Source organism: Pseudorca crassidens, chromosome 1 (genome assembly GCF_039906515.1).
Source record: "Pseudorca crassidens isolate mPseCra1 chromosome 1, mPseCra1.hap1, whole genome shotgun sequence".
Classification (NCBI taxonomy): Eukaryota; Metazoa; Chordata; class Mammalia; order Artiodactyla; family Delphinidae; genus Pseudorca; species Pseudorca crassidens.
The window spans coordinates 87,271,747-87,296,036 of record NC_090296.1 but is presented as its reverse complement, the minus strand read 5'-3'; the positions used below and the strand labels follow the sequence as shown (position 1 = coordinate 87,296,036).

At 43.8% G+C, this 24,290-nt stretch overlaps 4 protein-coding genes across 7 annotated transcripts in view; 2 read left to right on the top strand and 2 right to left on the bottom strand.

Moving 5' to 3' along the window:
• WDR76 (WD repeat domain 76) overlaps window positions 1-2,344 on the bottom strand; it is an 81,701-nt gene extending 79,357 nt beyond the window's left edge. Inside the window, exons 1-3 of one of the 3 annotated variants that reach the window (XM_067745475.1) lie at window positions 2,197-2,329; window positions 718-838; window positions 409-490 (exon numbers count right to left, since the gene is read on the bottom strand). In XM_067745475.1, the coding sequence (XP_067601576.1) occupies window positions 409-490; window positions 718-838; window positions 2,197-2,203 (210 nt within the window). In that variant the 5' untranslated portion in view covers window positions 2,204-2,329. Of the gene's footprint in view, window positions 1-408; window positions 491-717 lie in introns of all 3 variants that reach the window. The other 2 variants (XM_067745473.1, XR_010945233.1) reach the window with 2 other exon arrangements.
• Window positions 2,345-2,395: 51 nt separating this feature from the next.
• MFAP1 (microfibril associated protein 1) lies at window positions 2,396-15,197 on the top strand. The gene is made up of 9 exons (XM_067745491.1): window positions 2,396-2,633; window positions 6,374-6,593; window positions 7,742-7,871; window positions 8,384-8,571; window positions 9,094-9,202; window positions 9,305-9,465; window positions 11,342-11,501; window positions 14,289-14,378; window positions 14,475-15,197. Exons 1-9 carry the CDS (start codon window positions 2,555-2,557, stop codon window positions 14,655-14,657), a joined length of 1,320 nt encoding a protein of 439 aa, XP_067601592.1. The 5' UTR covers window positions 2,396-2,554; the 3' UTR covers window positions 14,658-15,197.
• Window positions 15,198-17,052: 1,855 nt separating this feature from the next.
• HYPK (huntingtin interacting protein K) lies at window positions 17,053-18,465 on the bottom strand. 2 transcript variants are annotated; one of them, XM_067745526.1, is made up of 4 exons: window positions 18,163-18,465; window positions 17,769-17,824; window positions 17,366-17,417; window positions 17,053-17,214 (listed from the first exon to the last, which is right to left on the bottom strand). In XM_067745526.1, the coding sequence occupies exons 1-4, from the start codon at window positions 18,322-18,324 to the stop codon at window positions 17,119-17,121; spliced, it is 366 nt and encodes a 121-aa protein (XP_067601627.1). In that variant the 5' UTR covers window positions 18,325-18,465; the 3' UTR covers window positions 17,053-17,118. The 2 variants fall into 2 exon arrangements, with proteins under 2 accessions (XP_067601627.1, XP_067601632.1); XM_067745531.1 differs by lacking the exons at window positions 17,053-17,214; window positions 17,769-17,824 and having other exon boundaries at window positions 17,358-17,417; window positions 18,163-18,342.
• A 190-nt stretch (window positions 18,466-18,655) lies between these two features.
• Window positions 18,656-24,284, top strand: SERINC4 (serine incorporator 4). Its single transcript, XM_067745534.1, is given in 14 exon segments — window positions 18,656-19,041; window positions 19,515-19,694; window positions 19,866-20,044; window positions 20,517-20,819; window positions 21,076-21,287; window positions 21,472-21,567; window positions 21,668-21,689; window positions 21,691-21,792; window positions 22,190-22,262; window positions 22,514-22,516; window positions 22,698-22,743; window positions 22,882-23,035; window positions 23,230-23,413; window positions 23,415-24,284. Coding segments are annotated over 14 exon segments (1,686 nt in total). The 5' UTR covers window positions 18,656-18,939; the 3' UTR covers window positions 23,445-24,284.
• The last annotated feature ends 6 nt before the right edge of the window (window positions 24,285-24,290 follow it).

Sequence of the window (24,290 nt, the reverse complement as noted above, 5' to 3'; positions counted from 1 at the left end):
GCCCGCGTACCGCAAAAAAAAAAAAAAAAAAAATGACGACAATTTGTAACTGAGGAGACTGAGTAAATGGAATTGTTTCAAGAGTGGGAAACTGACCATAACGACTGCAAAAGCAAATGCAGGCTTCCGGACCCCAGCCAGACACTATTTTGGGGGTTATTGATAAGCATCTTCCTCAATGCTGAAGGTCTACTTTCCAGAGGAAAACCAGGACAGGCATCCCCGCTTATCTTTTAAAGCAACACCCCCAAAAACCCGTTAAACTGAGAGATGCCCCAAGGAGCAGGAAAGTTTTAGAGTCAGGAGGTGCCGGGTCCTCCCATCCTCCTCGGCCTATGCCCGGCACACCCCTCACGAAGACTGAGGCAGGAACACACCCGAAAGGGACAAGCCTTTTCTCCCATTCACCTGGAGTCGCTGTCTGGAGCCCACCTTCTCCTCGGCCTCCGCGCACGACCCAGACATCCTCCCTCCGCTTAGCAGCTGGCGTCTTCCCGCCAAGATTGCGGCGGGAGGCGGGGATGGGTGGAGGTGGGAGGGGCGGGGAGGGGTCCGGGAGGGGGAGGCCAGGGCGGCGCAGGAGGGTTCCGATCCCAGCCGGTGGGAGGGGGAGAGAGCACTGGGCGTTACATTAGTCTCTTAAAGAGGCAAGGTTGCCAGCCTCACCCCAAACTCAAATTCCTCAGGGAATAGAAAGGACCGAATCGACATTTTTACCTTGGATCCCGGTGATTTTGATACTGCTGATGCCAGTATCTCACTTTGAAAAACACCTGCGCCTCTCCTAAGGAAAAACCACCTTGCCTAGTAACGTGAGCCTGGAAAAGACTCAGGAGCACTTAAATACCGTATGAAATAGAGAGGAAATGAAATCAATATATATGCAGCCTTTACCTCAGCCCCTAGTTCCTTGTAATCCCACCACCAGAAAATTATGCCCAATGGCCACCATATTTTCTTCCTAGGAATAGAAGCATTTTGATTTTTTTTTTCAAGAGCTGATAACTTAAGCTGGTTTAAACTTCACCCACCAGTTAACTAAGTTGGTTTAAACTTCGCCCACCAGTTAACTAAGATTTAGTGATGACCTTACAAAGCCCAAAGACTGGGGAAATGTTTTAAATAACTTTTGTATCACAAAGCAGCATAAATAAGATTTCAGGGCACTGTATTTCTTATAGTTACTGCCATATTAAACTTTTTTTTTTCCTATTTTCTGGGTTGCCGCGAGCAGAAAAAATTGCCTTCCCAACAGATTTACTCCCTCTGGATAGCATAGTTTTGGAGCTGATGAATTTATAACAAATTTCTATCTACTCTTTTACAGTCCTTTTCTTTATAGCTCAAAACTGCTCCCTTGATTGGTTACTTGAGTTATCCACTGTTCCTTGATCGAGACTTGCCCAATTTCATTTCTTCTCCCAGCTGAGGCCCAATTTTAGGATACAGGTGAAATAATTTGAGAACTAATCCTATTAACAGCACCTTTAAAGCCCTTCAGGAACTTGCACACTCCTTGACTCAAAAATTACTGATAAAATCAAACTTTTCATAGTGTCTGATATATACCATGTTATTTCTGGACTTCAAGACTTTGCTCAGGCTGTCCCTTCTCTCCCCACCACAGCAGTTATAAAACCCTTTCTACAGTGACTGTGTTCTGACTACCAATTAGCCTATGTTTTTTAACACAACCCAACTAGTAAATTGGGATTTCAGTTACTCTTCTATAAGCCCTTGAAGACTTACTAAATGAAATTCAAGTTCCTGGAGGAAACAAGCCTTTCAACAATATTCCATACTCCTTAGAGAAAGCTAAGCGTGGTGCTTAATAATTACTTAGGGACTTTTATATACAAACATTTCAGCCAGGAATATGTTTTAATAGGCAGTCTCCAGAAACAGAAAGAACTGTAAAGCCTAAGAGTGTTCGGATTTCAGGCACTGTTCTAAGCCGCCTGGGGGATTTTTTTTTTCTTGCCACTTGCCCTCACGTGACCAAAAAATACCTCACCACAACCCGCTCAGCCTCATCAACTGAGCTAATCAGGTGCTATTAACAGGATTTCTATTCCGATTAAACGCTAACTCTGAGCTTTCAACAACCTGGACAAACCGCCCTTCACTATCTCCTCAGTTTCTTATCCCTCACTACCCGATTTTCCTTGGCTTCAAACCAACTCTAACGAGCGAAACCTTTCATTCAGCCTTTCCTCGCCGCAGGGTCTCAACAGCAAAGCCCAGCGGAAGCAACTTCCCGCCAGAAAGTGCGTCCAAATACTGCGAGACTGAGGAGGCCAGGGCGGCCTATGAACATGCGCAGTAACAGACTCGACGTTCTAGCCGTAGGCGCCCAGGCGTCCTCCACAATCCCACAATCCTCTGGTCGCATACTTCCGGTTTTTCTAGCTCAGCCGGAAGTGGTGTCTCTATCAGTGGCGCAGCAGTGTACAGTGGCCTTAGTGGAAGAGGTTTTTTCTGTTCGTTGACGTTGTTCTGTTCTGTTCAGTTTGGAATCAGTCAAGTTTGGGGAGTCACTGCCGCTGCCGTCAACATGTCGGTCCCAAGCTCACTCATGAAACAGCCGCCCATTCAGTCTACGGCTGGGGCCGTCCCGGTTCGCAATGAGAAAGGTACTGTGCTGAGCGGCTTTCCAGTCGGATCTTACCTCTTTCCCCAGCATATTCCAAACCTACCCCGGGCCCACCACCTCAACCCCAGCGACCCTTACGATCTTGCCCCCTATTTCTTCAACTTTCCCTATCAAACTCGCATCCAGTCGCGTTGCTTAGGGGAAACAAAAGCTACTTCCGTCTCATCCTGTTACTAGAGCCTGTGTGCTCTCTCCTACAGCAAGCACCCTGTTGCCTTGGCCTCCACCAATAAGTTAGACTAATAAATATAGTGAATGCCTGCTGTTTGCAAGGGGTTGTGTGGGATACAGTCCCTCTTTTGTTATCCATAGTCTGTTTTAGGTGCTTCTATAACTCTCATCGTTGTTAATTACATGTCCATTTCCCTCTACTGCATCATAAGCTCATAACCTCCTTGAGGCAGGAACTCTGTCTTATTAAACTTTTTATCCCTTCAACCAACGCAGTGCCTGTATTTGTTAAATTGAATACAAAATGGTGTAAGACAATGGTGTAAGGAACTCATAGTCTACTAGATGTGAGACATGCAAAAAGAGGCACATTCTAAGCAGCTGTATGGTCTTTTGCACCTATAATACCTGTCACATAGGTGATACAAACGAAGTGCTTAGGGAGGGCAGAGAAGGAATAATCTCTTCAGATTGGGGTATTTAACTTGATCTTTAAAGGATGGGTGCAGATGGATGAAGGAAAACTGTACCTGTTTGGGAAGTCAGACTGAAAGTTAGAGTTTTTTCAGTAAAGTATTTGAAAACTAATGTCAATTCTTTTTTTAAAAAAATATACGGTACCTATTCTTGTGCAACCTGCCTTTTTTTTTTTTGACTCAACATGTTTTTTGAGAAGTATTCTTTGAATACATGAAGATCTTATTCATTCATTTTAACTATTTATGAGTTCCATTATATAATTAAACCACAGTTTGCTCCCTGCTGAGGGACAGTGTTGTTTTGTTACTTTTTCTCCTGTTACAAACAGTGCTTAAACATGTCTCTTTAGTGCACTTGTGTAAGAATTTCTCTAGGGTAGGGTGAACCTACATTGACACATCATTATCACCCAAAGTCGGTAGTTTACATTAAGGTTCACTCTGGTGTTGTACATTCTGTAGATTTGGACAAATTTGTAGGGACATTTATCCATCATTATGGTATCACACAGTATTTTTACAATGCATTTAAGGTTACTTCGTATCTTTTCATGGCTTGATAGCTCTTTTTTTTTTAATTGCTGAGTAATATTCCATCATCTGGATGTGCCACGATCTATTTACCCATTCACCTAGTAAAGGACATCTTGGTTGCTTACAAGTTTTTGCAGTTATGAACAAAGCTGCAGTAAATATCCGTGTGCAGGTTTTTGTGTGGACATAAGTTTTCAACTCCTTTGGGTAAATACCAAGGAGTATGATTGCTGAATCATACGGTAAGAGTATGCTTAGTTTTGTAGGAAACCATCAAACTATCTTCCAAAGTGGTTGTGCCATTTTGCGTTCCCACCAGCAGTAAATTAGAGTTCCTGTTGCTCCACATTCTCACCAGCATTTGGTATTGTCAGAACTCTGGATCTTAGCCAGCCTAATATGTGTGTAGTGGTATCTCATTTTTTTTTTAATTTGCATTTCCCTGACGACATATAATGTGGAACATCTTTTCACATGCTTATTTGCCATCTTTATATCTTCTTTGCTGAGGTGTCTGTTAAAGTCTTTTACCTCACCTTGTTCTTCACAATTGTCTTGGCTCTTTTTGACCTCCTGTTCTTCCATATGATTTTAAAATCGCCTGAGAACAGCTTTTAATGAAATTGCATTAAAATTATAGATCACACATTTATCGATCAACTCAGGCACAGTTGCCAGCTTCTCATCCTTGAACATGATATATTTCTCCGTTTATTTTGATCTTTTATATCTTTAAATACAATTATATATTTTTCCTCCTAAAGGCCTACATCATTTGTTGATTTATTCCTTAGTATCTTACAGATTAGTTGCTATTGTAAATAGTATTTTTTAACTGTATTATCTAATTATAGGTAGCCAATGTACAGGCACATTTATTTTTATCTAACGTTTATCCAGCATTCTTCTTGAATTTTTTTTAGCTTATCTGTTGGTTATCTTGTATTTTCTACATAAGTAATCATATAGTCTGTAAATTGTGGCAGTTTCTTCCTTTTCAGTTCTTACCTTTTATCTCCTTTTCTTATTGCTCTAATTAAAACTATAATATAACGTTGATTAGAAGATATGATAGGGACAACCTAATGATGCCCACTGTTTTTTAAAGGAATGCCTCTAATGTTTTATCATTAAATATAATGTTTGCTGTATCTATTATTAGATTATGTCACTTTAAATGTATAAACTTTATTTTTTTAATTTTTATTTTGTTGTGATTTCTCATTGTTTTTTTTTTTTTTTCCGGTACGCGGGCCTCTCACTGTTGTGGCCTCTTCCGTTGCGGAGCACAGGCTCCGGACGCGCAGGCTCAGTGGCCATGGCTCATGGGCCCAGCCGCTCTGTGGCATGTGGGATCTTCCCAGACCGGGGCACGAACCCGTGTCCCATGCATCGGCAGGCGGACTCTCAACCACTGCGCCACCAGGGAAGCCCTCTCATTCTTTTTTTAATATTTATTTTTTTAATTTTTTAATTTTATTTATTTTTTTGGCTGCGTCGGGTCTTAGTTGCGAAATGTGGGCTCTCTCGTTGAAGCACGCGAGCTCAGTAGTTGTGGTGTGTGGGCTTAGTTGCCCTGTGGCATGTGGGATCTCAGTTCCCCAATCAGGGATTGAACCCGCGTCCCCTGCATTGGAAGGTGGATTCTTTACCACTGGACCACCAGGGAAGTCCCATAAATATATAAACTTTAAATAGTACATTACTTTTTTCCCTGTTAATTTTCTAAGGTTAAGCCATGCTTGTACTCCTGGGCTAAATCCTGTTATGTCACTAGAGCTTAGAGGGGTTTTTTGGTTAGTTTTTACATTGCCTGAATACATTTGCTATTATGTTATTTAGTATTTTTGTATATGTTCATGAGTGAAATCCACCTAAAAATTTCCCTTGAATTGTACAGTTTGGTTATCAGGGTTATATTCATCTTATAAAATATGTTGGTTAGTTTTCACTGATTTTCTGTTCACTGGAATTGTTGGTATTTGTAAAAGACAGATAATCTACTCTTGCAGGTTTGATAGCACATAAGCTAAAAGAAAAGAAGGTAGAAATAAAGATTAGAAGATTGCGTTATATAGTAATTTATAAAGGCTGCCACGGAAAAGTCTCAAACTAAAAGAATGAACAGTATTTTAATTTTATATTCCCACTTAAGTCATCCTTACTGTGTGCTGGGCACTATTATAAATAATTCGCTTAAGCACATAGTTGAGGTGGAATAGCATGAATTTGTGTTGGAGGTAGTCTCCCTATTTGGGGGGACTTTTTCTATTGTTTCACTGCCCGCCTTCCTCCACTTCATTGTACCCAAGCTAAGCCTCATTATCATTAGTGTTGGTGTTCACAAGAATGCCTTCGCATGACTTGGCCTTTGTAGGAAAACAGCATTAGATGAATAGATGGTTGGGTAATGGCTCTCTTCTTCTCCTGCTTGGACTCTGGTTTGCCAGGAATACAGGGCTCTACCTGGAAAGGCCAAGGGTTGAAGGACATTGGGAAAGAGGCTACTGAAACATAAGTTATTTTTCTCACCCAGGTGAGATTTCGATGGAAAAAGTGAAGGTAAAACGTTATGTGTCGGGAAAGAGGCCAGACTATGCCCCTATGGAGTCCTCAGATGAGGAGGATGAAGAGTTTCAGTTCATTAAGAAAGCCAAAGAACAAGAAGCAGAGCCTGAGGAACAGGAGGAGGATTCATCTAGCGACCCTCGGCTACGGCGTTTGCAGAACCGTATTAGTGAAGATGTGGAGGAGAGGTAATGACTAGGGTTATGTTTCCCTGGACCTGAACCCCTACAGGTTAATTAATAGGAACAACAGCAGTAATAGCTAATACTTGAATAGTACTTACTATGTGCCAGGCACTGTTCCAGGTATATTACATTTACTAATTCTTGTAATCCACATAATAACCTTATGAGGTAGGTACTGTTATCCCCATTTTTACAAGTGAGCAAACAGGCACAGTGGGATTAGGAAAATAACTCATTAAGGTGATGGAAAACACAGACCGTTGGTTGGTTTGTTGAGGAGTCTTTTTAGCACAAAGATGTTTTATAAAATTTGAGAAATTTGATTTTATCCATGCATTTATTCTAAAGGCCAGTGAGGAGAAATGACACTGATGAAGTAGGAAAAAAGCACTGATGTCGAAAAGGGAGCCTCCCAATGAGGGGTTTTGTGTATTGTGTATTGACTGAGACATTACCTTACAGAGGAGGCCAGAGGCTCCAAATTTTCACAGTTCATATTGTCCAAAGGAGTTTTTTCACAGAGCCCTGGGCCCAAACAATTCTGTTTATTTTATTAAGTAGTTAGATCCAAATGATTTAATAAATATTTATGTCCTAGCAACTTAGCCACTTGAAAAATATAATATGTATAAAAGAAAAAACATTTTTATTTCGTTTTTACATAACCACAGTTACTTACTACTGGGGTTTGCGTGTCTCTTGGGCACTGACAACTTCTCAAACCTTAGAGTCACATTGGCACTGTCACTCATTTCCTGTTGCATATTGACTTCATGCAGTACTTGCTTTTTATCACAGCAGCCCAAAAATCCCAGTTTTACTAAGATATATCATTGAAAGGAAACATAGTGTGATCTACTGTTGAAATTGTGAACTACCTTGAGCTTTAAAATATATCCCAGTGCACCCATCTACGTTTGTTGCAGTGCTCCAGGGTGCCTCAGCATACATGTAATGTTTTGGGTCCAACTTGACTATTTGTTCTAACACTTTGAGTTAGTTTCTTTAATCTTCCCCTCAGTTTCCTCATCTCAAGACTTCAGTACTAATAAAAGCAAACATAATGTCCAGGTGCTCTGTGACTAAGGAAATGTGGTTGATGCCTCTTCGTTTTTGTGAGGTTGGTGTTACACTTGGACACTGTCTTTCAGATTGGCTCGACATCGGAAAATAGTGGAACCTGAAGTGGTTGGAGAAAGTGACTCCGAAGTGGAAGGAGATGCTTGGCGCATGGAACGAGAAGATAGCAGTGAAGAAGAAGAGGAAGAGATTGATGATGAGGTATAATTTCGGAAAGTGGGAAGTTCTTTCTGGATACAAGAAAAAGTTAGGGCTTGTGCTCCTTTGATGAGGCCTTAAAGGTGCAAGATATCTGCTTTTGGCAGAAGTCTGATCCAGTGTTCCCTGCTTATTGGGGATAGGATTGAAATAGAATGGTACTAAACATAAAATAGATAGCTAGTGGGAAGCAGCCGCGTAGCACAGGGAGATCAGCTCGGTGCTTTGTGACCACCTAGAGGGGTGGGATAGGGATGGTGGGAGGGAGGGAGATGCAAGAGGGAAGAGATATGGGGACATATGTATAACTAATTCACTTTGTTATAAAGCAGAAACTAACACATCATTGTAAATCAATTATACTGTAATAAAGATGTTAAAAAAAAAAAGAAATAGAATGGTACTAAGTTGCATTTACTCATATCGGAATTTGTTGAGCTTGATGAGGTTAAAATAAAAAGACATCTCAGAGCACAGGCCAATTAGCTGACTGGCTTGGACATGTAACTTGACAGGAAATAGAACGGCGCCGTGGCATGATGCGTCAACGAGCGCAGGAGAGAAAAAATGAAGAGCTGGAAGTCATGGAGGTGGAAGATGAGGGACGTTCTGGGGAGGAGTCAGAATCAGAGTCTGAGTATGAAGAGTACACAGACAGTGAAGATGAGATGGAGCCTCGCCTTAAGCCAGTTTTCATTCGGAAGTAAGTATCTCACAAACCAGGCCTGAATCCTGGAAATAATTACTGCTTTCCAGGTCTGAAGATGGAAGCCTCTTTTCCCTCTCCTGCTCTTCTGAAATGTAAGCACCAAGGAAAAGTCTTCTGCCCAGTGCCCCAACTCGGCAGGGTATTTGCTGAGGAATATCTTGTTAGCAGGGAGACTGAGTTTGTTTTCGCATCTTCTTTTCCACTTAAAGAAAACATACCTGCCAAGGTGTTATATTCTTTTAAACACAAAATCAAGCTTGAAGAGCAAATTCCTATTCCTTTCCTAATGGCTAGAAATCCTAGAGTCCAGCAGATTTCTTGCTATTCAGGCAATTCTCAAAGATGAATGGAATTTTGATGCTCTGAATACCAAGAATGACTCCCATTTTGGGCTCTTTGCAAATAATAGAGCCAGAGATTGTTGGGCTTTGTCTGGTTTGGATGGGACTTAATTTAGGGGAACAGAGACCTCCACTCTAAGGGCTTTGGGTAATTAACCGGACCTCTGTGCTGCAGGAAGGACCGGGTAACGGTTCAGGAACGTGAGGCTGAAGCATTGAAACAGAAGGAGCTGGAACAGGAGGCCAAACGCATGGCTGAAGAGAGGCGCAAGTACACACTCAAGGTACTGGAGGTAGCTGTGAGGATTGAATGCAAGGAGTTGTGTGCTTAGGTCTGTCTGAGGAGAATAAGGAAGTCCAACAGTTGAACTGTTCTCCCTATCCAGATTGTAGAAGAAGAGACCAAGAAAGAGCTGGAGGAGAACAAGCGGTCCCTGGCTGCACTGGATGCACTCAATACTGACGATGAAAATGATGAGGAGGAATATGAGGCGTGGAAAGTTCGGGAGCTAAAGAGAATCAAGAGGGACAGAGAAGATCGAGAAGCGTGAGTAATAGGATGGGCCTAGAGTTAAATACCACTGGTGGGACAGGTTCCTAGTAGGGTAGCTCTGAGGCTCCACACCTACTATGAGTTCCATTCTAGCTTCCTTTAGGGTTCCTGCAACTGGGTGGGTTCCCCATACATTGGAATGTGGCTTTTACAATAAAATCAGGAAAAAGAAATGCATTTTTCCATGTTTCTCCACAATAGAGTGCAAGCTGATACTCCCTTTAGTAGTTTCCTAGTAGACACACACAAGTTACTCACTGTAATCAGTTATCTGTTGTTGCATAACAACCCAACCCAAAAGTAAGTGACTTGAAACAATTATTTCTCATAATTTTGGAGGTTGGCTATGCAGTTCCTCTGCTGATTTCACCTGGGTTCTCTTACGCAGTTGCGTCCAGCTGGAAGATTGACTGGGCTTCACTCATGTGTCTGGTAGTTGGCTCTGTCAGTTACGATGCCTCACTTCTTGAGTAGGCTAGACTAGTTTCCTTACATAATGGTCTCAGGGCAGCATTCTAAGAGGGCAAAGGTGGAAGCTGGCAAGGTCTTTTGAAGCTCACATATCATTTCTGCAAAGGGACATGCATACTGTGAGGGGAAGAATTTGTGGCATTTAAATAATCTACCACAATCGCTGTGTTAGAGCAGAATCATTTCTGAGCTGCATCACCCATTCCTAAAAATTGATAGGAATGAGAGAGGGTAATCCCAGATTATAATCCTCAATAGAAGACTCTGTCCTCAGCCTGCAGTTTCTAAGGTTTTTATCCTGGGTGTCAAGGAGTCCATGTACCCTTTAACATTGTATGAAAAATTATGTGTTTATTTGCATTTTTTGAAGAAAAGGGATCTATGACTCTCCACCCCAAAAAAAGGGTTAAAGTCACGCAGTTTAATTAATGAGGGTGATCCTTGGTTTGTGACATATAAGCACATTACTAAAGAAATACCAGGGCTTCCCTGGTGGCGCAGTGGTTGAGAGTCCGCCTGCCGATGCAGGGGATACGGGTTCGTGCCCCGGTCCGGGAAGATCCCACGTGCCGCGGAGCGGCTGGGCCCGTGAGCCGTGGCCGCTGGGCCTGCGCGTCTGGAGCCTGTGCTCCGCAAACGGGAGAGGCCACAACAGTGAGAGGCCCGCGTTCCACAAAAAAAAAAAAAAAAGAAATACCAGTAAACTCTTATACAGAGTTATTTGTTTTTTAACATATAAATTTATTTATTTATTTATTTTTGGCTGGGTTGGGTTTTCGTTGCTGCACATGGGCTTTCTCTAGTTGGTGGCAAGCGGGGGCTACTCTTTGTTGCGGTGCATGGGCTTCTCATTGCAATGGCTTTTTTTGTTGCAGAGCACGGGCTCTAGGCACCCAGGCTTCAGTAGTTGTGGCACACGGGCTCTAGAGTGCAGGCTCAGTAGTTGTGGCACACGAGCTTAGCTGCTCCGCGGCATATGGTATCTTCCCGGACCAGGGCTCGAGCCCGTGTCCCCTGCATTGGCAGGCAGATTCTTAACGACTGCGCCACCAGGGAAGCCCCCAGAGTCATTTTAAATTCTTGATTTTTTTTTAACTAAGAAGGCTTTTTAGGGAAGGGAAATTAGTAATGTTATAAAATCAAGCAGTGGTAGTATGTCTAAACCTCAGAAAGGCTAGAATCAACTTTCAAAAGTTTGCAAAACCTGGTCTTGCAAGCATAATGAAGACTATGTCACCCTCTTATTTATTGAGCTCCCGATCTTGATTCCTAACAGGTAATAACTAGAATTGATGAAGATGAATGATGGTTGAAAGGAGCTGGGACTGTGTCATATTCACATAACTGGGTCTTTCTGAAGCTTAAATGATACTAATAAATAGTTTTGTTCTCTGGACAGGCTTGAAAAGGAGAAAGCAGAAATTGAACGCATGCGAAACCTGACTGAGGAAGAGAGGCGAGCTGAGCTTCGGGCAAATGGCAAAGTCATTACCAACAAAGCTGTTAAGGGCAAATATAAGTTCTTACAGAAGTATTATCACCGGGGTGCCTTCTTCATGGTAAGAAGTGAAAAGAGAATGGGAAAATGGAGCAGTAGGAATAACTCCCCATTTCGCTGGTCCTGGGATGTTACTTCCACTTGCCAGTGGTCAGCTTTCTCATTTGCTTTTTGCCTCTGAAGAATACAACACCAAATAGAGGAAAGCATTGGCAACAGGATTTTAGATGTAGCAGCAACTGTTCTCTTTTGGCCCCAGCTCTCAGAAGGAGGAAATGATGTAATAGAAGAATTGAGGAACTGAAATAGTGATCTATATAGATACTAGACTGTTTGGGTTCCCCAAATCACTTAGATATCATTATCCATAGCTGAGTGAGAAATTTTGGTTATGAGAAAACCAGGCTCTGCAAAGAGCTTTACATTAACTCATGTTTGGGTGGCGTAAGTTTAATTTACTTCATTCTGAGCTGACAGAAAGTGACTAAGTCTAACCAAAAAAATTGTTAATTATCTAACCATTATGTGTAATGCCATCATCTTTTTTCTTCATATAAAAACCAAAGTCAAAATATCAGTCTGTTAACCCTGTATAAAGTGAAAAGGACTTCTTCCAAATTATTTGGGTTAGCACTAGTGATAATTCCTTAATAGAGAGATAGCAGGAAAGGGAATGGGAGAATTGGTTACATTTATTACTCTAATAGCATGTGGTTTGTCAAACTATTTCCTGATGTTAAAGAAGTTTTTATCAAAAACTAGACTAGCTTTTTCAAATGCTGTATAGCAAACCTTAAATATCCCTACTGCAGCTAATTCCTGCTTTTCACTGTAGAAAAATTTTAAAACTTCACTGGAGGATTCCTTACTCCTCTCCCTCCATAATCGGTTTCAGTCTATCTGCTCAGCAGGAAATGTTTGCTTATTATGTAGTTTTCCAGCCCATGTGGTTTTCAAGATATGAGTCAGTGGAGATTATGAATTATTTCTTATACTGCTTCAAAGTCATAAAATATCATTGCTTAAGAATTTCAGCAGCTTTAATAATCAAGCTCCTTAAGGAAGCAGTGCATTGCTGACTGTGACACATAAGGAGAGGTTTATGTGAGTCTTTTGGTGCACATACTCAAATATCAACTCTTCTCATCTGGACAAGGAGAGTGAAGTTGAAATGGCTTCTGAGATTAAATGAGGGACTCTCAGACTCTAACAAGGAGAAAAGTTGGTTTCATGAAAACTGTTTAATTGTCCTACCTTTAAATTGGCCTTTCTATAGCTGAAGGGAAAAAGATTACTCCAAAAGTATGTTTGGTTAAAGGACTCAGCTCTTCCATGAAACTTTCCTTAACTAAAATGGTACTATTTTAATTCTTTCAGCACATATGTTTATGATCTGTATCATAACATTATAGTCTTACTTATATGTTGATTTGAAACTATTCTCTATAGTTATTTTATACAGTTCGTTAAGTAAACCTTTTGAGCATTTACTGTATGAAGGGTACTACTGTTAAGCACAGCTACAGGTTATATAATCCTTGCCCTCAGAAGGCTTACAATCTAATAATAGAGCTAAGGCAAATATCTACTGTAACATAAGGAACAGTGAAAGTACTAAGGGACTTCTGAAGAGAGAGGTGTTATATGTGGTAGAAGATTGAAAAGGGTAACATCAAGGAGGTGACATTTAAGATATATAGACTTCCTGGAACTTCCCTGGTGGTCCAGTGGCTAAGGCTCCACGCTCCCAATGCAGGGGGCTCAGGTTTGACCCCTGGTCAGGGAACTAGATCCCGCATGCTGCAACTAAAAGAAAAAAAAGATCCTGCATGCCGCAACTAAGGATCCCACACGCTGCAAGGAAGATCCCACGTGCCGCAACTAAGACCCAGTGCAGCCAAATAAATAAATAAATCTTTTTTTAAAAAAATTAAGATGTATAGACTTCCTGACATTCAGGGGGGTAGGAAGACATTCCATGTAAAGGAACAAGAAATGGAGGCAAAAAGTATCATCTGTAAAGGCAAAGGAGTAGATTAAGGCTACACAGCATTTGGCCTTGACTAGTACACAGAGGAACTGTGCTTATTTAATAAAGTAGAGAACCATTGAAGGTTTTTGAGCAGGACAGAGGTATAATGAGAGTTGTGTTCTAGAAACATTAATCCCATGAAATGTGTAAGATTGATTGCAGGGAAAAACTATAATAACCCAGGTAATGAGAATCTAGGTAATTGAGAGAATGTTGGTCCTATTAACAGAAGTTAAGTCAGGAAGAGGCTGATTTGGAAAGGTTAGGGATACAGTTTTCACTTTAGATGTGAGTTTGAAATCCCAGAATACCCAAGCTAAGATGTGTATTGGGCAGTAGAAGAATCAGGATTGGAGATTTGAGAGGCCTGTATGAAGTTGAAATCATGTGAGTGAATGAACATGTTGAGTGCAGAGAAGAATACAGCCAACCTTCAGGAAATGTCTATACTTAGGAAGGAAAAAGACAACACAAGGGAAAAAAAGATTATCATCTCCTCAACTAGATGTAAGCTCTTGGTTCAATAGGTTCAATACCCTCTGCTTTCTTTTTATCCCTTGTTGTAAAATTTTAAAAATTTGTAGTTTGAGGGACTTCCCTGGTGGTCCAGTGGTTACGACTCTGCGCTTCCACTGCAGGGGGCATGGGTTCGATCCCTGGTCAGGGAACTAAGATCCCGCATGCAGCACAGCATGGCCAAAAAAAATTAATTAAAATAATAAAGTTAAATGGTTTTAAAAAATGATCCCTAAAAAACAATGTAGTTTGAATATATGAGAAATAAAACCACAAAATTGATAAGACTCTTTTCTACAGGATGAGGATGAAGAAGTATACAAGAGAGATTTCAGCGCACCTACCCTGGAGGATCATTTCAACAAAACCATTCTTCCCAAAGTCATGCAGGTATGGGGTACCTTAATGACATGAGAGAGAAAAGTAACATATTGAGGGCTGTGACATGATATGTCTGGTGGTATAACTCATCATCTGTCCTAACAGGTCAAGAACTTTGGACGCTCTGGTCGTACCAAGTACACCCACCTCGTGGATCAAGACACCACCTCCTTTGACTCAGCATGGGGCCAAGAGAGTGCCCAGAACACAAAGTTCTTTAAACAAAAGGCAGCTGGGGTACGAGATGTATTTGAGCGGCCATCTGCCAAGAAGCGGAAAACTACTTAACTTATTCTTCCAACTATGGGACACAAGGGGAAATCTCAGCATCTGGTCCTTGATTGTTTTTACTACTATTTACATGGCCCCTGTATCCAGCCTGCTGAGCCTACTGCCATACTTGTGACACTGGGCAAACCTAGTCTTTGAGGTGCTTTGTGAGGTTTGGACTCATGCTGAGAAACCTGCAGAAAAGCACTGTCCAGGTAGGATTAGAGGCTCCCCACTTAGGACTATTTCTGAGAAATCTTCAACTTCATTATTGCTCTGCCTTCCCATATTCACTTGGGACTGTTCCAGGTTTCTTTTTCCAGCCCTTAGCTTGGGTTAGAAAAATGGATGGGCATGTAAGCGGACAATATTACTTCTACCGTACAGGAAATCTAAGCTCATTGAAACCTGTTTTGCATTTTTGGGGTAAATTTTTCTAGATGAACATTACTTTTTGATCCATTTATATGTGTGTGTGTGTGTGTGTGTCAAGAAATAAAAGAATCATACACCAAGAGGTTTTTTAGCATACCAGAAATAAAATGTGCAGGCTGACAAGTATCTACCTATTAACTAAAATAAAAGACAGCAAGGAATTATCAGGCAAATTATGTTTCACATTTTAATCATCTCCTTTGATCTCAGAAACCAGCACAGATGCTAGACAGGCTGTATTGTAAGTGGCACCTAGATTTATTCCATGAGCAAATGTGTACGTGGTTGTCCTTGCTGTCTAAACTGTAGCTGTATATAGAACAAAACAGGACACATGAAATGAGGAATCCATGTAGCATACTGGTATCTTCTTGCCCAGCTCATATATCGAGGGCATAGTGCTCTGAGTTGCAATGTTGCGACAACATGTTAGACGTCACTGGCAGAGTTAAATTTAATTTTTTCCATTTAATATTTACCACATGACCACTGTGCATGTGGCAGAGCATTAGGAGTCCCAGGGGTTATAAGGAATGACATTTAACCAGTGGGAAGACTATCTCTAAATTGCATTAAAAAATGAGAAGAGGGGGGACTTCCCCGGTGGCACAGTGGTTAAGAATCCGCCTGCAGGGCCTCCCTGGTGGCACAGTGGTTGAGAGTCTGCCTGCTGATGCAGGGGACACGGGTTCGTGCCCCAGTCTTGGAAGATCCCACATGCCACGGAGCGGCTGGGCCCGTGAGCCATGGCTGCTGAGCCTGTGCGTCCGGAGCCTGTGCTCCACAACGGGAGAGGCCACAACAGTGAGAGGCCTGCGTACCGCAAAAAAAAAAAAGAATCCGCCTGCCAATGCAGGGGACACGGATTCGAGTCCTGGTCCAGGATGATCCCACATGCTGCGGAGCAACTAAGCCCGTGTGCCACAACTACTGAGCCTGCGCTCTAGAGCCCGAGAGCCACAGCTACTGAGCCCACATGCTGCAACTACTGAAGCCCATGCACGTAGAGCCCGTGCTCCACAAGAGAAGCCCCTGCAATGAGAACCCCGTGCATTGCAACCAAGAGTAGCCCCCGCTCACCACAACTAGGGAAAGCCCGCGCGCAGCAACGAAGACCCAACTGAGCCAAAAATAAATATCTCATTTTAGAAAATGAGACAGACAAGGTCTTTTCACAATCTTTAAATGCCCCACTAGAAGAATCACTCATAAATCCTTAAATGTCCTAGAATAAAAATACGAGTGCAAATAATTACTGTGAGGTAATAAACAGAGATGAATATGTCACTTGTATGTGCCAGAAGGAGATACAATCTGAGAATTATCCTAGAGCCAAAATGAGAGTGAGAGCTACAGTCACCTGCTCATGAATTCTTACAACAACCTATCAGATCTGTGTATCATTTTATAGTTGAGGAAACAAGCTCAGCAAGGGTGAGTTGGTGATCAAAAATTTGATCAACTTTTAAAGTAAAATCGCTTTCTCTCCAGGTTAGAAAATGGAATCCAAGGTGTAAGTGTTGTGGTTCAGAAAATATTAAATCAAAACCTTTCATAAATTCTATATAAGACATAACCTTTGATAACTTCTATTGTAGTTACCATGTTCCCACCTCAGTACCTAAATTCTAACTCACAGTGGCTTATGAACTGGATTGGTGACTTAAAACTATATACAGTGGCTCCTAGGCAGGTACTGGCCTTTCAGCTGTTCATAAGCTACCCTAGAGACACATGCCATGGAGTACAGTACACTTTGCTGAGACTCTAAGTGTACCTTGAATGCTGTTGAGAACTAGTCATATGAATGAGCCTGATCTGCCACATAGCATCTGCATCTGAACATGAGGCACTCTTCTACACTGATCCTTCACATAGGTTCATTAAGGGTTATACTCCAACATGTAAATTTCCCACAATAAAATACAATATGATATACATTGCACTTGATCCAAAATGATAAAACTGCAACTTGGAAAAAAAAAAAAAACGACATCTTTATTGAAATAAGTTAATCCAGTGGGTAGGTCTGGGAAAACACAAATCAGTTGGTTAGGGCAATAAGAGCCTCTACCACGTTGCCCATGTGTTCCCTCAAGCTCCGTTCTGCTGCTGCTCGCGAGATCTCCATCTCTGTCATCTGCAGGAAAAGGATCAATGATTTTACCTAAGTCTCCTCCCGGGCATTAATGTGCCAGCAGAACATGAGGACTCTACTTGTTTGGGGAAACAACCCAAATTTGACAAAGAAACCGCCCCCACCCATACACTAGTTAGACATTACTACTCACTATCAGCTCCAGATCTTCCTTCTTGATAGTGACTTTGGCCAGTTCCTTCTCCCTGCAAATATTCATGTACTTAGTCCTCATTCTTTACCTCCATCATAAACTCCCAGAAAGGATTTTTCCAGCTGTGCCTTACAAATAAATGACTCTTGATAAACACCGTTGACTGAAAATACAAAACGACTCCCACCCTCTCACCTAACGTCCCATCCCATCCCCTGGAATATTTACAGCAGGCAGCAGGTGTTGCCAGGAGGCCTTTCCTTCCACCAACAAGAGTAAAGTTGTAAATCTTAGATCTGCAGAAATGGGTGATACAGTTGAAGAACAGTACAAGGTACAAAGGCCTAACGATGGCTTTTTTTGTCTGGGGGAATGAGAGGGGCCCGTAGGTAAAACGACTTACCGCTCCTGTTTGGCTTTCTGCTCCCGGGACCGTCTATCCCCAATCACGGACATGGCCTACGGGAAAGAAAGATCTAGTTACTGCTCTGCTTACCCACAATTCCTAATAATCTAAAATACCAGTAACAAGCGGGTGAGGTGTGTATTCACGATGACGAGCGTACCAGGAACCGGGACCTACGTTTAATTCAACTCTGTGCACCTGAGACCCATTTTAAACCCAATCTCCATCAAGTTCCTTTTCGCAAGCGGCGGGCTCCAACGACGGTTCAGTTTCCTTCTTGCCTCCTCCCACCATGGAGATGGAGACCCATCCTGGAGCTGGGCTTCCAGTTTCAGCCTCCCAAGCCCCTTCTGCTCTCATCCCTCCCAGACAGGCTCCCGGCCAACCTCACCGTCTCCAGATTGGAACTCTGGATCTCCTTCTCTTCAGCATAGTCGGTGACTCGCTCCAGGTCCGCCGCCCCACTGTCATGTTTCCGTGGCTTCTCTGGAGGCCGCTCCGGGCCGCTGGTCTCAGTCTCCAACTCTAGCTCCACGTCCCCCTCTGTCGCCATGTCGATCCCACCACGCCGCGCCAGAGGCCCGGCCCCGCCTCAGGAAGACTTCCGGTAACTGCCTCGCAACTTCCGCCGGGAGAGGAGGAGGCGGGACCAGCCGTGGGCCACACCTTCTTTGGTGCTCTGGTTTTAGAACTTCAGCGAGGAAACCAGTACGCCTTTCAGACTTCCTTTCGGGCTTCTAGTGTTGCTTTCTGCCAGGCCGTGTCCCAGACCTAACCCGTCACCACTCCAGGCCTTCCTATCCTTCCCTTCTCTTCACCTAGGTCCAGCCCACACACCCCAAGGAATTCTGTTCAAGATGGATGACGTCTAATCCTAAACCAATTAAGAATGCTAATCTACAAGCCAGATATGCAAACTACTCCCTATCTGGGGAGAACAGACTGAGTGGCCCAAGGACCCTGGGGAGAAAGTAGTTTCACAGGGACATTTGCATTTACCACATCCTGAAGGTCGGTGTTCTTTTCCTGATGTCCCTCCCCATTCTGTCTGAAACTGGGTGACCAGCCCCGGCACAGCAGGAGTCCAATGGGCTGAGGACAAAAGAAAGCTACTACTTTCTCATCTTCCTTCCATCTGGTGGACCTGGGCCTAATCCCTGGGATAAGGATGGTGGGTGCAAAGGCGGTCACAAGCTCCAGCACCTCCCTCCGCCTGGCACAGCAACGCAGTGGAGTCAGCAGTGTCACAGTGAGTCTTCCCTTCTATCAGGTGAGAGGGTACTGGAGCAAGCGCTATCTGAAAAAATGGAAGGGAATGGTGGCTGAAGCTGGGGAGGAAAACCCATGGGAGCTGATAAAGATGATAGGCCTTCCTTTCACTTGTGAGGCCCTTCTGCTTCTCTGCCTCTAAGACTACTGATCATTAAACCTCTCCTCCCATGTACCCAGTACCGGATATTTAGATCCTGGGAAAGATTAGAGGCCAGATCTGACTTAGGCTTTTAGAAAGTTCTGCTCAAGCCTGCAGTTAAGCTCTTATGATGAAAGCTCTACTTGATGTCAGTGGAAGGCAATCCTAAATAGCTTGGAACCAGACAGTCTGAGAATTCCTGAGTGAAAGAGAAGAGAAGGGAGGGGGAAATTTTGGAATTCAGCCTCTTGGGTTAACCTCACATGTACATTAATGTAAGCCTTTCCTCAGCAAATCTGTACCTTGCTGCCCTGCATCTGCTCTCCCCTCAGGTGCTCTGCTGTGGGCCTGCTCCCTGTACCTGCTGCTGCCATTCTAGGTGACCCCCTCTCACGGAGTCTCCTTGTAGCCGCCTGTTCTACATCCTCCTCCATGTGGGGACCTCAGCAGTCTGCTGCCTCCTGCTGTCAAGGATGGTAGTGCAAAGAGTCTGGGCAAGGCACATGGGGTAAGTGGGAGGAGGTTGGGGTGCAGCAGGACAGGATAAAAGGAGAAACCCTGAGATAAACAAGAGATTCAGGTTGGGGGAAGGGGACAAATGAGTGGACATACCCATAAGAAGAAGGTACTTCTCTATGCATGATGACTTGCCCAGCCATTTCTCACATGTACCTTCCCTCCAGATCCAGATGCCCTCAGGGCTGTGTGCCCATCTGTTTGGCCACTCTCACTGCCCAGTGCTCAGCGGCTCTGGGGTTGTATACCGAGTATGTACAGGAACTGCCACCTTTCGCCTGCTGCAGGCTGTGCCGTTGGTCGACCTCCATTCCCCCACCAGCCTGAGAGCACAGCTGCATAAGAGGTGTGTGTGTATTCTTTGGGTGGGGAGGGGATGAGGAGGGAAGTAGAAATAAGCTGAGTAAAGGAAATTCCAAGATGAAGTAATAGCACTGTAAAAAGACAGAAAACAGGTTTAAGTCCCTGCTTCCACTATACTTGCTGTGTGACAACAAGCCACACACTTATCCTCTTTGACATTCTAGTTTCTGAAATGGAGATAACAGTGGGGTTACTATATGCAAATCTTTTGTCTACTCTAAAACATTGTCCGGATGTTTTTATTTAGGTATCTGAAAGTCAGAATTTGGAATGGGCTGTGATGGGCCCATCTCCAGCCCCTCTCACATGGGACTGGTTCCTCCCTTCCTATACTTAGTTGTCTCTTCTCTCCCTTCCTATAGTTCTGGCTTTCTCCTTTGCCTTCCTCCACTGGCACTGTTCACTCTCCTTTGCCTTTTCTTCTGAGTCTGGTTTTCTCTTTCCCTCTTAACCAGCTTCTGGCTCCTCAAGCTGCTGTTCCTGCTAGGTCTCTGTGCTGTTGCCTTCTGCATGCCTGATGAGCATCTCTTCCCAGGTACCTTCCATCTCATCCTGATCAGCGGAAGTAAGCTAAAATATTTTCTAAGAAAAAAAGAGGGTAGGAAGAGGACCAGGAGTAATGATATGATCAGCTACATTTCCCCCACTGGTGCCTCACTTGCAGCCTGGCATTACATTGGCATCTGTAGAGGCTTCACATTCATCCTGCTGCAGTTGGTGCTTTTTACAGCCTTTGCCCGTTCCTGGAACAAGAACTGGTAAGGAGGACATAACCCTAAAGGCTTCCTGGGAAGTCTGACATTACTAGACCCAGTTGGGTGGGGCAAAGGACATGACAGGTTGATGGTCCCAGAGCTTACCACTAAGCAGTATCGAAAAACTCAGGAATGTGAAATGACTGTGGGCCAGGTGGGATGGGTAAGTCTCACCAGTCTTTTGGAAGAGGGGAAATAGTTGATAATGGGTAAAAAGAAGAGTTGGAGCACCAAGCCATTGCCCACCTCCCACCCCTAGGCAAACAGGTGCAGCCCAAGACTGCCGCTGGTTCCTAGCTGTGCTGCTGACCACCCTAGGATTCTACAGCATGGCAGGTTTAGCAGCTGTGCTCCTGTTCCACTACTACACACACCCAGATGGCTGCCTGCTCAACAAGATGCTGCTTAGTCTGCATGTTTGTTGCTGTGGTCTCCTCTCCTTCCTCTCCATCGCTCCCTGCATCCGCCTCAGTGGATACATGCCTTGCAACATTCCAGATTTGGGGGACCTTTGGTATAGCAATTTCATTAGCCTCCCTACCTCAGTCAATTCTCTGCTTCCCCCAAAGGGTGGGGGGACAGAAGTACAAGTGAGGGTAGAAGTAAAGGAAATTACTACCCTGTAGGCTAAAGCAAGGATTCACATTCTCCCCAGAGCAGCTCCACTCTGGCCTTCTACAAGCCTCTGTCAACAGCTGCTATATCACGTAGCTGACATTCTCTGCGCTATCCAGCCATCCTCCAGAGAGTGGTAAGGACAGGACATGGATTTCCCCATGCTAAAACCTTTTTTGCTCCTGCCAAATACCTATTTGTTCTTACCACCTTTCTCTTCTGTTGCCCCTTCTCAGTAATCCTTCAAGGACAGAATCACTCTGTGCCTGCCTGGCCTGAGTAAAATGGAACCCCAAACACCAGATACTTCTCTGGCAGTGTTGAGTGCTGGCATCATGTATGCTTGTGTGCTTTCTGCTTGGTGCATAAAGGTGTCAAGGGAAAGGCGTGAGAGAAGGGAGGATGCTCAGGACAGGGAACGATGGTCAGGAGACTGTCTGGGACCACGGTTTATTTAAACTTTAGAGCAAGATAAGAGGAAAGCTCCCCATGAACAAAAACAACTTCTAAGAATAGCACTTGTCAGATGATCTGTATGAGATGAAGGGGGTAGGGGAAATGACTTGAGAATTTTTAAATGTATAAAGACTTCAAGGCCCTCACATGAAAAGATTTCTAAATCTTTGGCGGAAAAGGGCTCCAGGAGCACAGTACCCTCCTGAGAGTTACTAATATGGACCAACCAGCTAGCAGTAAATGCCCTCAGGCAATCCTGCTATCTGACTGGACCAGCTTGAGAACCATCTCTTCTTTCTCAGCAATGAGGCTTCCTACCTTGCTGAGGTATTTGGGCCCTTGTGGACTGTCAAGGTTTACAGCTGTGAGGTCCAGGTGAGGATGGAGAGCACAATATCCCCAATACCCCTCCCCCCTCACACATAGTCACAGACGCACACACATCCTATCAACCTCTACCCAGAATGCTCAGATTCTAGCTGCTATTACCTTTTATTGAGTACCCACAATGTGCTAAGCACTGTGCTAGATACTTTACATACATAATCTCATTTAATTTAATCCTCACAACAACCCTGTGAGGTAGGTATTTGCTCCATTTTACAAATGGAGAAATTGAGGCACAGAAGGTTAAACATCTTACCAAAGTTCCCATAGCCAGTTATATACTGAAGCTAGAATTTGAACCCAGGTGTGCCTCCACTTTTTACACCACACCAATCTTTTCAAAGAAGAGGAGTTTCCTATACTGTTACCCAGACATTCTTTCTAAAGTCATTCCAAAACATGCTGCCTTTTGTTTTACAAAAGCCCTCACTCTGTTTCTGCTGCCCTGAAACAGTGCAGCCAGAGGAAGGTGAGTGTCAAGTGAGGATCCATAAGTGTAGATTTCTGCAGAGTGCCAAAGAGCCCTCAAGTGACTTCACAAAAGATGGGGGAGGAGGGAAGAGGTGTTTCAGCAGCACTGCTGCCAGCAGTCCTTTCCTCTCTCCAGGGCAAACAGGTGGGGCTGACAGGCCAGCTAACCAAGAGACCGCTCCAGCTCCTCCAGTGCAAGCCCAGCAGCTTTCCTATAGCTATTCTGCCTTCCACTTCATCTTCTTCCTTGCATCACTCTATGTCATGGTTACCCTCACCAACTGGTTCAGGTAGGATGGAGGCGGGCCTGGGACACACTTCTGAAAACCTAGTCGTTTTACGGAAAGAGCAATTCAAGGCCAGTCCCGAGTTCTGAGGACACACACATGGGTCTACCATATACCATACTCTTCGGTGGGGTGGTAGGACAGACCTAAAGGTCATGGCCCTCCAGATTCTCTAACCAGACACTTTAGTTCCACAGCTATGAGGGAGCAGAACTGGAAAAGACTTTCACCACGGGCAGCTGGACTACCTTCTGGGTCAAGGTTGCCTCATGCTAGACCCGTGTACTCCTCTATCTGGGGCTGCTACTGGCACCATTCTGTTGGTCCCCAACCCAGGACCCCCAGCCTCCTCTTATCTTCAGGTGACACTGTCATGGCATCAGTATTGCCAGATAACAAATATCCAGTCTAGGTACTTTTAACAAACTGGGGTTCCCTTCAAATTGTACCCCTAGTCTTGACTCACAGGAGCTGTCCAGCCCAACAAATACCTCAAGGATATAATGGGTAGTTACCTCCCTTTAGGCTAAAGTCAGTAGTATGTCTGACTTGAAAAAAGTGGCCATACACACCCTAATGCCCTGGGCAGAGTATCTGACATGCTGGAGCTACCGTTACGTCTTCACCCCAGCTCAAGAGCCTGACTCCCAAGTCAGCAGCTCAGGAACCAGCAGACAGTGCGGCACCAGCTCTTTCCTGGCTCTCATGGTGGAGATGGGGGCAGGGAAAGACCAACAGGGACTGAAGACTTACTTGGCTCTGCCCTTGGAGATAAAAAGGAAAATAAGGAATTCAGCCCTGGGTACAGGGATTTAAGAAGCCCAGAACCCTAGAACAAACCAGGACACAGGAAGAAAGGAGCACAGAGACTACCCTAGGTTTTAATCCTGATGCTGAGGTCAAAGGAAATGGGACGACAAAAACCACCCTCACATAAGGAATGACAGAACAGAAGAGAATGTGAACACTTGAGAGCAGCTAACCATGGGAAGTCAGTGAGCAGCAGGATCTGGGCCAACTTCCAAGCAGGCAAAACTGAGGAAGAATGAGGAAGAGGGGCATAAATTTAGGTCTTGCAGCCTTCCTTCTTAGGACCTCAACTCCATCCGTAGGATGATGTTCAGGGTCTGAGTGGGGGACAAAAAAAATCACAGAAAAGAAGTCCCTAAGGCTCTTAGAGGATTTCTCTACCACATACCCAGAATACCTGTTTGTTGCAGTACAAAAAAGAATTTTTTCCTGTGATGTTTCACTTAGT